This window comes from Lates calcarifer, linkage group LG9, assembly GCF_001640805.2.
Source record: "Lates calcarifer isolate ASB-BC8 linkage group LG9, TLL_Latcal_v3, whole genome shotgun sequence".
Lineage (NCBI taxonomy): Eukaryota > Metazoa > Chordata > Actinopteri > Centropomidae > Lates > Lates calcarifer.
Genome location: NC_066841.1, coordinates 8,471,379 through 8,485,009, shown reverse-complemented (window position 1 = coordinate 8,485,009; position 13,631 = coordinate 8,471,379). Strand labels below are relative to the sequence as shown.

Below are 13,631 nucleotides of genomic sequence, written 5' to 3'. Positions count from 1 at the left end.
AGTCAAAAATGGAGGAAGCTGTTGTATTAGCTGTGTGGTGCCCCTGCTTTGTTTGATTTTAGACTGCTCCAGAAACAATACATGGTTTGTAGACAGTTATGAGACAGAAGTTGATGGTACAAATTCATAATCTAGGCTTTATGTGCCATGGCAACTGATTTAATAAACTCAGGGTGCCCAAGGTTTATAGAGTTGTGGTTCCCTGTCTCTTATCATTACAGTAAACACTTCTTTGTGCCCACTCCTGCCCAATTTTCTCTCTGCCTGTCTTTGTCCTCATTTCCCTGTTTGCTGCCCTCTGCTTTCATATTTAGGCTCACTGAATCTGTTTGTCCGATAATCAGCAAATTATCCTCCTGGCTTTCTCCATTCTTCCTTTCCTCTGTCTCCACCTGTGTGACTATTATCTCACTCTGAGTAATGTTGCTGGATATAGCTGAGGAGCACACACGCTGAGTGATGCTGCACCTCTCTCTACCTGGCATGAACAAATAATAAAACACACCACCCACAAACACACATGCACACATAAAAAAGAAGAAAAAAAAATCAAAGACACACACACACACACACACACACACACACACACACAAACAGGCTAGCGGACACACATGCACACAAAGACACACGGCATAGCCAGCGGTGTTTGTCTGACCTAACTGTCTGTTCCAGTCATGTCTGCCAAACTGCTTTGTTATATAAAGTGGATCTCTCCGGGGCTGATGGACAGTCTGGCAGGCTGCGAAACAGTCTGCACATCAGTGATATCTCCACCCCTACAGACAAACACAAATGCAGTTGTTTTAAGAGAGTGTGGATCCGAAACAACAAAACTGGTGTGTTTCTTTTTTTCAAGGGGTTTGGTTTAGTCTTAAGATCCCAAAGTGATATTTTCACACTTGTGTGCTGTAGCCTTTATAACAGGGACACACATACATATTTTTGGATGAGGAAATGTTACCTGCACTGACCTTGTTGTCGTGCCTCTCAGTCTGGGAAACTACAAACCTGTTCTCCACTGCCGACTACACTGCACGGCCAAAAGTATGTGGACACCTCGTTTCATTTAACTATTTTTTAGCATAGTGTATACAGCAAATTATCATTCCCACGCTGCCTCTGTTAGCCAGAGCTTAAACAGAGTCAGTTTGATTCCCCGTTCAATCAATTTTTAAACAGAAAGTTAAAATACCAACATTGTTACACTCAACGCAGCACAAAGCGCACACTTCTTGCAAACACACAACATACAAAGAACAGTAACAGACAGGACTTCAAACACTGAAGCACACGTGGAGCTAAACCTTTCTAAATGCAAATTTGAAAGCAAGCCATACATACCAAGTGTCTTAAGTCACAACTTCATACACAGACACACACTCACAGATATGTGCTCATGCTCAAAACTGCCTATGAATATGTGCAGTTGTGCTCAGGGGCACTTAAATCCAATATCATGTAATAAAGTATATATTTAAGCTCATAAATACTGACATCAACCTGCAGCTGTGCCAGAGTGTGGTTGACTTCATCAGAGAGGTAAATTAAACCACCGCCTCTCTGCTTGAAAAGTAAAATCATAATGGTTAATGTATGATTAATACAATCACTCAGCAAATATCAAAGGGACATCACATGCCAGGCACAACAAAAGCTGATTTTCTATTGTTAATTCTCTCTTTAATATTGTGCTGTTCGGAGCCATTTTCATTGTAATGCATGGATTTTAGACTGGTTCCATATACATGAAAGTAAATGTGATGGAAATTATATGTGATGAGGCAAGATATGCTCCATAATTACTGGAAAGCAACTGTTACAACTACCAGGTGAAATGTGGACTTTAGTGCACAGCAATTAAACAATGTAATAGTTGTTTTGAAACATAGTTTGGAGGCTGGTGGAATGGAAACAAAGGCTGGGGATGGAGAACAGCAGGTGAGCAGGTCAGGGAGGCAGCATGACCCAGTTTGCATCCAGAGATTTTCTAGCATGTTTTGGTTTTGTCAGCACAAAAAAGGCCTTGGCAACAACAGCCACCGAGTGCTTGTACAAAACCACCAAGGACAGAAGGGAAACTACCCCAACATGCAACACATTATTTGAGATTTGTCATTTGCCTGCAGCCCTCTTCCACTCTTCAGATGAGCCGTCTCCCAACCCTTCCTCTCCTCCACATCTGGCAACTAGCCATCTTCTTTTATCTTCTTCAAAGGACTGCAAACACAAGGAATGAAAGCAGCTTTTTTTCTTTACCACCTCCATTTTAACATCATAAAGTGAAAAACAAAGGTGCATTTGGCCTTTGATTTCTCTGACAGGGGGATACTGAGATCCCTCATGACTAAATTCAAGCAAGAAGTCAGGGAGCTTCAATTTTAATGTGCACGGCAATGTGTCAGTGAGGCTGCAGAAGAGACCTAAGATTGTCGTACAGCTCACATTAAACAGTGATTATGTCATTAGGGCTGCTAATGACAATTTTCAGTGTTGATTAATATATTAATTTTCTTCTTTCAGTTGTGTCAGATTAAAAAATGCCCATTACAAGCTCCTGGAGCTCAAAGTAGGTCAGACAAACACTCCAATACCCAAACATATCCAGTCTACAATAATATAATGCTACAGGCAGAAGGTATTGTTTGGGTAAATTCTCTAATCTTAGAAGCAGGAACCTACAAGTGTTTTTGTTTTTGTTTGATGAATGATTTAATTGATTAATCAATTATCACATTTTCTACATGAAATAAATGTCATGATTTAGGCCTGAATTTAGCTCTTAATGTCTTGTGGTATGAGAAAACAAAAAACCACTTAGAAAACCACAAACGTAAGATAACAGCTAGCATCTCAAAGTCTTCCATTTTACAGATTACTTAACTATTTGATTTAGTCTTCTTCTCTGTAATTTTCCCAAACACGAGACTCTTAATGTCAGACAGCTAACTGCGACAGACAGACAGGCTATGTTGTTTCACATCTCATCTCCAGTCCCCCTTGTTACCTGCACAGGAAGAATGTGCATATGTCTCCTTGGCAGTAATGAGCTGGATTCATTGCTGTTCTTGTATATTTTTATGTGTGTGTTGTGTCTGAAGATGCAGGCTCCCCTGCTGCGAGCGTATCCAAGTGCAGTGGGATTAATTGGTGTTTGCCTTCTTATCTCGGCCCAACAGCTGTTCCAGAAACTGAAGAATCTGATGAGGCCTTATTCTGTTGAGTTCGAGTCACCGCTGGAGCTGTCTGCACAGGGTGGGTCTGAACAAACATGCACACACTCTCAAGCATTCGCATCGCAAGGACACATGCATTTGAAATGACGCAAGCAAATACCATATGTCCAGAGCTAACATCTGCAGGAAGATATTACTCAAACAGCTGCTCCCTTATTGAAATATCAATTTTATTTTAACAGTGTGTCAATTGCTGTTCCCTTCTCATTTCAAACATGTTCATCCTGTTCTAGACTCACCCTCTGTCCTCCTTATTTGCCCTATTTGGATGGTGTGGTGATATATTTTTTTTAATGCAATTGATCCTTTGTGCTCAACGCCCACCACAAAGGAGAAAGCAGTCTTGTTACTCTGCACTTTCTTTAAACTCACTCCTCTCATCCCTATGCTGCAGGTGGGAGTAGGGACATACAGTACGCTCTATTCAACACAACAGTCAGTATAACAAAAGCCTGCTCGTAGCCCAGGAACAACTCGAAACTCTTGCCTGTTACACCCAGAAGCCATACTTCCTCTTCTTTAGCCCTTCACTGTCATCAAAAGTTTTCTACCAAGACATGTTCTCTCTCCCTCCTCTCACCAATAACTATATCGCCTGCTCCCTGTCCATCAAAAAGGCACCAACATATGCACTCCTGACGATTGACAAATTCCATATGACATGGACATTTACATTAAGACAATGGGAAAATCAATTTGCACAGATCAACTTTAACAATCCTACTGTTGGACTGTTCTCGTGATTTCATGTTCAATTAAATTTTTTTGTCCTGTGTCAACATTTTCAACATTATTGCTGTAGCTGCACATGCCAACAACAGTATGCTTAAACAGGCATTGCAATGATTTAATACTGCACTTTAATATTGGACTCACAAGAAACACATGGTCAAAATCGAAAGCAATAGCAGAAATATTCTGACTCGTACTCCCACAACCTGATACCCTCTTTCAATAGACCTTCCCTATCTCCCAAAAGCCAACTGCTTTGAAATCCCGCACATCCAGTTTGTAAAAACATTAAGTCTCCAGCCCAAGCCAAGATAACCTTGATGATATCTTCAGGGTTATTTTTCAAACTTTGTTCAAACTTCCCTCTAGGGTCACAGAAGATATTATACAACTCAAACTGAACTTTGTTTATAAAATTGATGGCATGCCCCTTTAAGGTTAGGGAAAGATGGTGATTATGGCAAACTTAGTTTAAACTATGTGTAATATTTGCCAACAGAAGCACTTTAGGCCTCTCTATAAAAGACACACTACTTCTTGCACTGACACTGAGAACTGGCATTTGACATAAATTGTCAGGTGCAAAATCATCCAATTGTTTCCAAAAAGGAAACAAATGAATCAGGCTGAATTAAAATTCAATCCAAAGCGTTCCTCAGAATCAAATGAAGCAGAAATACTATTTATATTATTTTCACATTGAAACTTCTTGAAACTTAACTCCATGTCAGTTCCCTGAAAGCATTAACACTGTTTTTTTGTATAAAAATGCAAACTTGTTTTGTCCAAATTTCTAGGACAATAGAGAAAAATGTGCACACAAAGATATCTTTCTGTTAGCATCTGATGCTAATCAGATAAACCCATACTACTGTTTTCATTTTACGTGTTGTAGCGTGTTTTTGTTGTTCAAACTTTTTCCTGTCTCATTCACCAATCAAGGCAAAGAGATGATTGAGATGTACTTCGACTTCCGCCTCTACCGACTTTGGAAGACACGCCAGCACTCCAAACTCTTGGACTATGAGGATTTTTTGTGACGAAGACACCAGGATAATGGGTGCAGCGGAGCCCTCCAGTGCCACGAGGAACCTGTTACAACTGATCCAATGCTCAACTCTAGTGCTCGAACCATCAGCTCAATATAAAACAGTCATCACCTGCTTTCATCCTGGAAAGGGCTGGGAGGAGAGGAGGAGGAGGAGGACGGATGGCAGGACAAGGAGGCCGAAGACAAACTAAATAACGCTGTGCCTCTGTTTTTCCTCATTTCCAGAGTAAGACTAACAAAAAGGGCAGAAATACTACAAATAAAAGAAAAAAATGAGGAAAAAGCAGAGATAACTGAACTATCCACATCGATAGAATGCCCAAAAGGAAAGTCAAAAATTCATACGTGTACAAAAAAAAGAAACACCATTTTAGTCACACCTCTGCTGAAAGGACATATTTTCTGAGGCTGAAGTGCTTCAGCCTCAGAAGCTCACTGAAAGTCATTCTGTCATAATATGGTTCTGTGTTTTTGACTGGACCGCTCAGATAATCTCAGACCCCGGAGACATACATGTACATTGATAATCCATACTCCGATGTGTGTATATATCACATGAATATATTAGCATAGCTTTAGTCATGCAAATAATACTCTATATGAGAATAATGATGCATCATTTATTTTTGATGTGCATTGTTGTGCAGTTTCATATGGAAATACTTTGGAATAACTCAGGTTTTAGCCATGAAGTAATCTGTTTGTCTATTCTATCAAGATATTGTAATCTTCATCGCCATCGCTTGGAATGAATGTATTATCTCTCTAGAAATGCATCTTCAGTTTGAGGAATTAAGCTTTATGTTTTGGTAAAAAAAAAAAGAAAAGAAGGAAAAAAGAAAGTACAATGTGCTGATTTTGTGTGTGTGTGTGTGTGTGTGTGTGTGTGTGCACGCATGTGTTTTCCATGTTAAAAAAACAAACAAACAAAAAAAAAAACACGCAGATGTGTTGTGTGTATTTTCTCTATCTGCTCCTCTGTTGAAGCAAAAAGGACTATCACCTTCATCTCCACAATTATCTCTCTGTCACATACACATAGACAGTCTGGTATGATTCATGATGTCAAGAGGGATGTAACAGCCATCCAAGTGCTCCTACCCCTGTAGTGTAGGAGTTGCCCTGTTGACCCCTCCTGCACTTTTGCAGAAGGTTTCGGGCCACTTAGCCGGCCCCTGTCGGCGGCGCCGGCTGCTCTCACTTCTGCCAAACACCCTTGGCTTCTCTTAATGGTGGCCAAATGAGCTTCTGCCACCTCTCACTTCCCTGGGCTGTGATCCAGTCAGAGGAACCCGAGCTCTCCGAGTTAAACAGATCTGCCAGAAGTTGAAGCTGTTAACAGCCATCTGCTGCCCCTGCCAGGTGTCAGCTATAAAAAAAAAAAAAAGGCCAGAAAATATGCACTGAGTGTGTGTCCATGTCTGAGACCCGTCGCACTGCCCCGAGTGACCCGAGCTCTCTCAAACAGACTGAGAACTGTCAAATGTGCAGAGAGCAGCGGCCGAGGACAGCAATCTGAAACAATGCGCAAGTGCTCACACACAGACACACAAATAAAAAACTAGGGCTGGGACAAAAATAAACCAGTATTTGAGTTATCAAATACTTTCTAGTTTTTCAGATGTAGGATACTGTAGGTGCACATCTGAGAGAAGTTTGTGCTCTGCCAAAGTCATAGTAAATTATACAATGAGACAGAGGCACTCAAAGCATAGACAATCTGTCCTCAATATGCCATGTTATTTTGTAAGGATTTGGTAAGCTTGAAACAAACTAGGTTGTATGAGGTTTTGTTCAACCAAGCCTAAAAGGTATAACTGGTTAAACTTTGCCACTGTCAGAGGTGAAGTGAAAAGGCTGCGGACAGGATGTGATGAACTGTATACATAAGAACAGCCTCCCCTCAAAGGCATTCATGGCACTGCACTTGGTCGTACACATAAAAAAGGTGACAGAAGCAGAGGAGCTTGAAAGAGGAGTTCAAATCCTGAATTCTTTATGCACTCATTACTGCATAAAGTGGTGTTGGACAGAGTTTTTAAAAAGTTTAAAAAATCGTTGAATGCAGTCCCCCCTATTTCAACATTGATACAGTATGGGGGATGGGGTTTTCAGACTCTGTTAGGTGCTCTTCAGTTGAAGCATACAAGACCTTAAGCGGACACATTTCAGCAAAAGCCGCTGATGATCTTAAAAATTGCTACCTGAAAAAAAAACATTTTCCATTTATGCTGGTCTTAAACATCGTTTAAGACATTGCTGTCCTGCTCCTTCTTCTCAAAATGCTGCCACATTTCAGGCATCATTTTCCTCAACGAGGCGGCAATCTAAAAAGACATTGCTCAGTCACATCGCAGCTCACTGTTCAGACAATCACAGCAGTGTACATCAGCTGGAACTGTAAGTTCCGGGATGACAACAGCTCCTGAATGTCACACAGAATCACTATCATTACTGATCAATTAGCGTGTGCATAAGTGGTCGGTGCAGAGAAAGTTTACAGTTTTACAGAGAAAGGTCCCAGCCCTAACATGTGCACACACAAACACATTCAAACACACACACACTGTCAAAGGTACTCTCTATCTGTGTATGGTAAATAGTTTTCCATTTGTCATTATTTGTATGGATGTGTTAATATTTGGAGCATTAAGTGCAGGATTTTTTTTTGTGTTAAAGTCACCCACTTTCACTGGAGTATTCTCTATCTCTCTATGTGCAGAACTCTGGTTTATATTTGCTTTTGCCCTCTCTCTGACATTGCAGTGCTGGCCCACAGTTTGTCTGGCACAGACAAGTGCTCTCTCAGCCTGAGTCACGCATTACACGTTTTCACTACAGATTTAAAATTCAACAGTTACACAACCTGTCATAATCATTGAGCCATTTTAATTCCAGCAGAAGCATTAAGCTGCCAAATTCTCAAAGATTTTGCCCTGAACAGCTGCTGGGTTTAATGGAATATTATTTTCTGGCATAATTTTCAGATCAGAGAAATGGACACTGGTGAGTTTAAAGCGAAGCGGCAATTGGGTGGATGCTGTCAATTCAGGAGGTTTTACTTTGGAAAGGGAACTGTGCATCTTGTGCCACAGAAAACATAGAAGAAAATTCTCAAATGCAGTCTATACAGAAATTACTGGTAATTATTAATGTTTTGTTTGGATTTATTGGGCTGAAATGACCATGATGTGAAGAGCACTCTGACTCAGGAGTCTGAGAGAGCTTTCTTGTTTTCCTCTTCACCGGAAATCTAATTAAAGATGCAAACATGTCCTTTTGTCTGTCTCAGTCTGTGTTGTTGTATTTACTATTTATGTGACATATTGGGGAAACCAAACAAAAGAGAAGCGAGGTCTAGTTTGCCTTTAGAAGTGATTTTTCTCTATAATGCATTAAAAAAAGAGCAGAATGACAACGAGCAGCAAGATCTCTGAACAAACTTAAGCTTAAAGCCATGGAGACAGAGATACTGAGGTTTGATAGGACTGCAGAGAAAAAAAAACAATGTTTCATCTCATCTCTCATTTCAGTGATTTACAACCCCCCCCTTCCCCCCAATTATCCAAAAGAGAAAACCAATCACTCCATCATCACAACTCTAAACTGAAGATTAAAATGAACACAGTTCTGCAGCCTGGAATCCTTCCTCACGTCAAACATGAGAGTTGTGAAGTCATGTTGGCTGTAACAACCTGATAAAACTGCCCACATACAGGCATGTTTCCACTGAGGATGTGTCATTCACGAGGCCTTGCATTACAACCCCCTTTTTAAGGGAAAAAAAAAATTCTTAACACCGTGATCAAATTGCTCCAACTGCTCCAGTCCAGTTTAAAATAGCATACAGTTCATTACATGTTAACTTCCTGGAAGATGAAGAATTTTACTTAAATTGAACCCAATACACAGCAAATGAAAAGCTTGACAAGCTAGTTTGCTACACAGCCCTATCTCTGCCAAGTGGCTTTCTATACTGTAGAGTGATTCATGCACAGCCCTATAGGGAAACAGAAAAAGATAGATAGAAGAGACTACTTTGAAATGAAAAGGAAAGAAACAATCTATCATGCATTAAAAAAGGTGGTTTAACACACAGATTTCTTTCTGTTCGGAATAAAACTCTAGGTTCAGCCTCAGTGTCAGAAATGAAATGGAAGTACGGGAGACAGAGAGAGAGAGATAATGTTGACGAAAACAACATATGTTTTGAATTATTTTGTCTTAGGTGAAACTAAGCGTGCAAAAATGCAGATAAGGCAACCCTGACACTCAGAAAGTAGTTTTAACGTGCCTTATCTCCCTGTCCCAGAAATGCCTCGATCCCTAATCTCCATGCACTCGCCTTTCACGCGCTCTGCATCCTATGCACTGCTTCTCCACCTCCATCTCAATTTTTCTTTTTCCCCATTTGAATTAGAGTGGGGAATTAACGCCAAGCTCGATATGCAAAATGGAGTTTGCAAACATCTCGCAGTTTGTTAATATTCAACTGCAATCCATTTAGCACAACCTACAGTATGTCCCGAGCGTCTACAGGGTTTAAGTCCACTTCTTTTATGTGTGGCAAACACCACCTTTCACAAATTTCCCTCATACCTCTCGCTTGCATGTGGCACACACAAACATGACTATAAAACGGAAAACGGCAGAGTGAAAATGCATAAGCGTGCGTACAGAAAGACAAGAGAAAAACATTATATTAACACAGACAGCTTATGGAAGCAAGAATTCCCAAAGTAGGAAGAAAGCCGTTCTTATCTTGAGCTGTTCTCCAGAGTTTTTCAAGGTCAAAAAGCATCTCTGCATTGCCTCCTTAGGCTACGGACTGCAGAGTGCATAAAGAGGCTGTGTCTGGTATAACATTGTTGAATATGGTAATAGGACACATCTGGTACTAAGAGTCATAAAATTGGTAGTTGTGTCTCCATTAACCTCCTCTAGTCTAAAAAAGGCATCAAATTATCCCAAATTGAATAGTTAGATTATTGTGTACCACTGTCACCTATGGAATCCCACAGAGGTCAATATGTATTAAAATGGTAAGATGCATGGCATGAAACTGATATGAAAAACTTGCAGTCTAAAACAAAATAAAAATGTGCAGGTACTTAATTGTTCCTCATCGTCTCCATAAAGCAGTTGCACCACAAAAATATAGATAAGGATATTATTACAGTAATTGGGGCAATCAGGACTCTTAGTGGGAGATTTCACATGGAACAGCTGATATTTTGCATCTAGGCTCAGAACTAGTCACTCGGACAAGAGTATGCCAAGCTCAGCACAGAAGACCCCGAAGAATGAGGATAATGTGGACTCTACAGTATGTGGGCTGGCATCTCCAGCCACTGTGTGGCCATTCACCAACATGTCATACACCATGGGGAATAGTTGCATAAATGTACAACGAGCAGTCAACCTGACAGGAAGCAGCAGGTGAGGACACGTCAGTTGTGAAGCAGATCATTTAAACATATTAAAATCATGGCTTGGAGCAGATAGTCTCTTCACTTGAGATCCTATGTAGTTTGATGAGCAGCAGCGTACAGTATATACCATCAGTACATGGGTAAAACTTAAGTTGGCAATCAGTGCAGCTCAGTGTAGCAGCAGCTGATATTATAGTATGAAATCATCTTTAAAATAAAGGCAACAACCAAAGCAACACAAAAGCATCATGTGCCAAACAACAACACAGCTCGCCCACTCAAGATAGCAATAAGCAATTATTACAAATACAGACAAAAGACAAATAAGCAGCCAGCAGTGATGTACCCAGCAAACAAACAGCTCAACAAAGCCAAGACATTATTTCAGATCATAGCAAAACTTACTTATCTGTGTGAAAGCAGCTGTGATCTCCGGATCTCTTTGGCAGGTGCTGTCCCGGTCTCGGTCTGTTCACAGCGGGACTGAGGTTTCACGCGGGCCAGGTCCAGGCCGATAGCTGATCCAAAACATGAGACGACAGTAGCAGAGAATATTCCTTCACAAAGACGCCCTGAAGTAACACGATGTGGCTTTTTGGCAGATTAGTTTATTTCTGTGATGCAACATGTGAAGCTGTGGAGTTGGCAGCAGTATTTCCAGCAGTGTTACGTTTGTTAACAACGGGCACAGAGACGGTAGGAAAGCGGAAGTGGAAGTTTAAATACCCCGCCTAATTACAAGGGGCGTTTCGGGTGTAGGTCACTGAGCACTTTACAGCACACTAATACTGGGCAGAGCCTCCCTTTGCAAGGGTGTTACTTTGGATTCAGATCTGGTGACTGGGGAGGCCACTGAAGTACACTGAACTCACTGACATGTTAATGAAACCAGTTTGAGGGTGAATCGCCAGCAGTAGTATCCAAATCATTTACTGTAAAGGTAACTGGACTTAGGTGCAGTATGGGCAGATGTACTGATTCACTTATTTTCACCACTGATTGTTGAAGTTGTCTGATAGAAACAGCCCACAGGCTTCATTCAACTCATGACATTAATATCCTCTATGTGATTAACCTTTTCAGAATACTAAAGCTAACGGGCTTAATCTGCACCAGGCTTCTATTCCACATAGAAAGTTCCACATGGTCTGAAACCATACATAGACTGTTTGACATTTGGGCAGAAAGTGCACTGTACACAAATTAAGCACTGAGGCTTTTTCATTGGCAAGTTCATAAAAATCAAGATAATGCACCATATCACGTCCTCAAATTCCAGTGGAATTCAGATTTTGATTAGTGTTTCAAATATGGCTCAGATTTATGCAAAGAACTTTCCAGCAACCTGTAAATAATAATGTTCAGTAAGGATATTGAGATTGTGTGTATTTCCACAGTATACAGTATTTTTGTGACTGTGCTTTGTGTACTTCTGTTTTCACTTTTTGGAAATAATTTTTGTCCAGTATCCATTTCCATTGTTTTATCAGTGTCAGTGCATTTTCATTTGCCAGAGTTAATATTGTCATTTTGATTAATAGTTATTTGAGATGACTTTGTACTAGAAAAACAGTGCATGTGTTCTCCAAATTTTGCTTTCTTATAGAAATACTACATTAAGAAATACTTAATTATTCTAATGAGTTTTACTCTGAGATGGTGTTTCACATGGTTCATTTCTATTCATTTCAATGTCAAATTCCTCATTTGAGTTCTGCTTCACTTTAAAGACATTTTTGCAGCATAATTCTCATACAGTAGTCCTTTAATCTTCCCAAGTGCAGCATTGGCAGCAAGTTAATTTAGTTTCGTTCTGCTACTAATTGAAAGGTTCTTTTACTCTTTATTCTATTTTTTTTTTTGAGTCCTTATACTTTCAGACTTCTTTGAAAGCCAAAGATTGCAGCTTTAATTGAGCAAACTACTGATACAGTATACTGAGCAAGGGAAAAGTGGGTTAATGGAAGAAAGGGCTACCACTGAACTAAAACATCTCACCTGCAGAAGTAAATCTAAGCATGCAGTTTTGCAGAACGCTGAGCAAGGCCTTTGTTGTATTGTTTAAGTCATTCTTTTCTTACCAGCCTCCAGCAGGTAAACAATTAACTGAGCATGACAAGTGAAGGCTCACAATCTGTCAGAATCAGCACTTTTCAGTTGCTGATGTGGGGCTTTAGGCTCCCTTATGTACCCCAGTGGGGGGCAAAACACACCAGTTCAAGACCTGAAATAGCCTCTGAACTGCATTTACACTGTATCTTATATGATGAACAATACAGTTCTGCAGTTCTGGAGACCTGACCAATTAACCCCCCCCCCACCCGGATTGTTTTTATGCTGATGTGTTGATGTTCATGCTGTATGTGCTCAGTCTGTGTTGTTTAGTTCTTCACACGATTTTTGTCTCACTAATTAACACATATCATTTTTCCTGGTATAACATATGATGTGTGGTGTGTTTAATTTACATCAGGTTGATACTGATATTATATTAAACTGATCACAAACCTCAAAAGCACCAGTGATGATTCTTTGACCTAAAACCTCTTGCTCTTAAGTGAATAGTCATTTGTTGACTCATCGAGGGAACATTTACTCTTTCAAAATTACAGAGAACATGAAACTTATTAATCACTCCTGTCAGTCTTTTCCCATGGATATATCAACTTGCAATGCTATGAATCTAGCACAAGAGGTCAGTGTGAGACTTTATTTCACAAGATGTGTGAAACCTGTGTGAAGACAATTTTAAACACATTTTACACACAGAAAACTGACATTACAGTGTGAAAATGGCCATGACAGATAAATAAAATCAACACAATGTTTGTGAACTTCAATGCAAATATCAATACTGAGTATCCAGTGTCAATCCAATGTCATGAAAAGGTAATTTAAAACTATATGGGTCTTTTAATGACACAAAATGATTTACTTAAACCCTATTTTCATACTGAAATATCTTCTAAATGGACACTGGCAACACTCAGATGTACTACAAATATGCTGCATTATTGCTCGGAAGGAAAATGTATAAATGTTACTTCCTTGGCATTTCTGAGAATGTCAACATCTAGTGGCCATTAGAGGAACTGCAGCAAAAGTCACTAAGGTATTAGCCTCTGCATTCAAGCTTTTCTCTTAAGTAAACACATCTTTTTTAAACAAATTATCTAAGAGAAT

General features: G+C 39.9%; 1 protein-coding gene across 1 annotated transcript in view; it reads left to right on the top strand.

Moving 5' to 3' along the window:
• Nucleotides 1-8,290, top strand: part of nsmfa (NMDA receptor synaptonuclear signaling and neuronal migration factor a) — a 39,830-nt gene extending 31,540 nt beyond the window's left edge. Inside the window, 2 exon segments of the mRNA XM_051072867.1 lie at nt 3,177-3,252; nt 4,908-8,290. Coding sequence (XP_050928824.1) covers nt 3,177-3,252; nt 4,908-5,005 — 174 coding nt within the window. The 3' untranslated portion in view covers nt 5,006-8,290.
• The last annotated feature ends 5,341 nt before the right edge of the window (nt 8,291-13,631 follow it).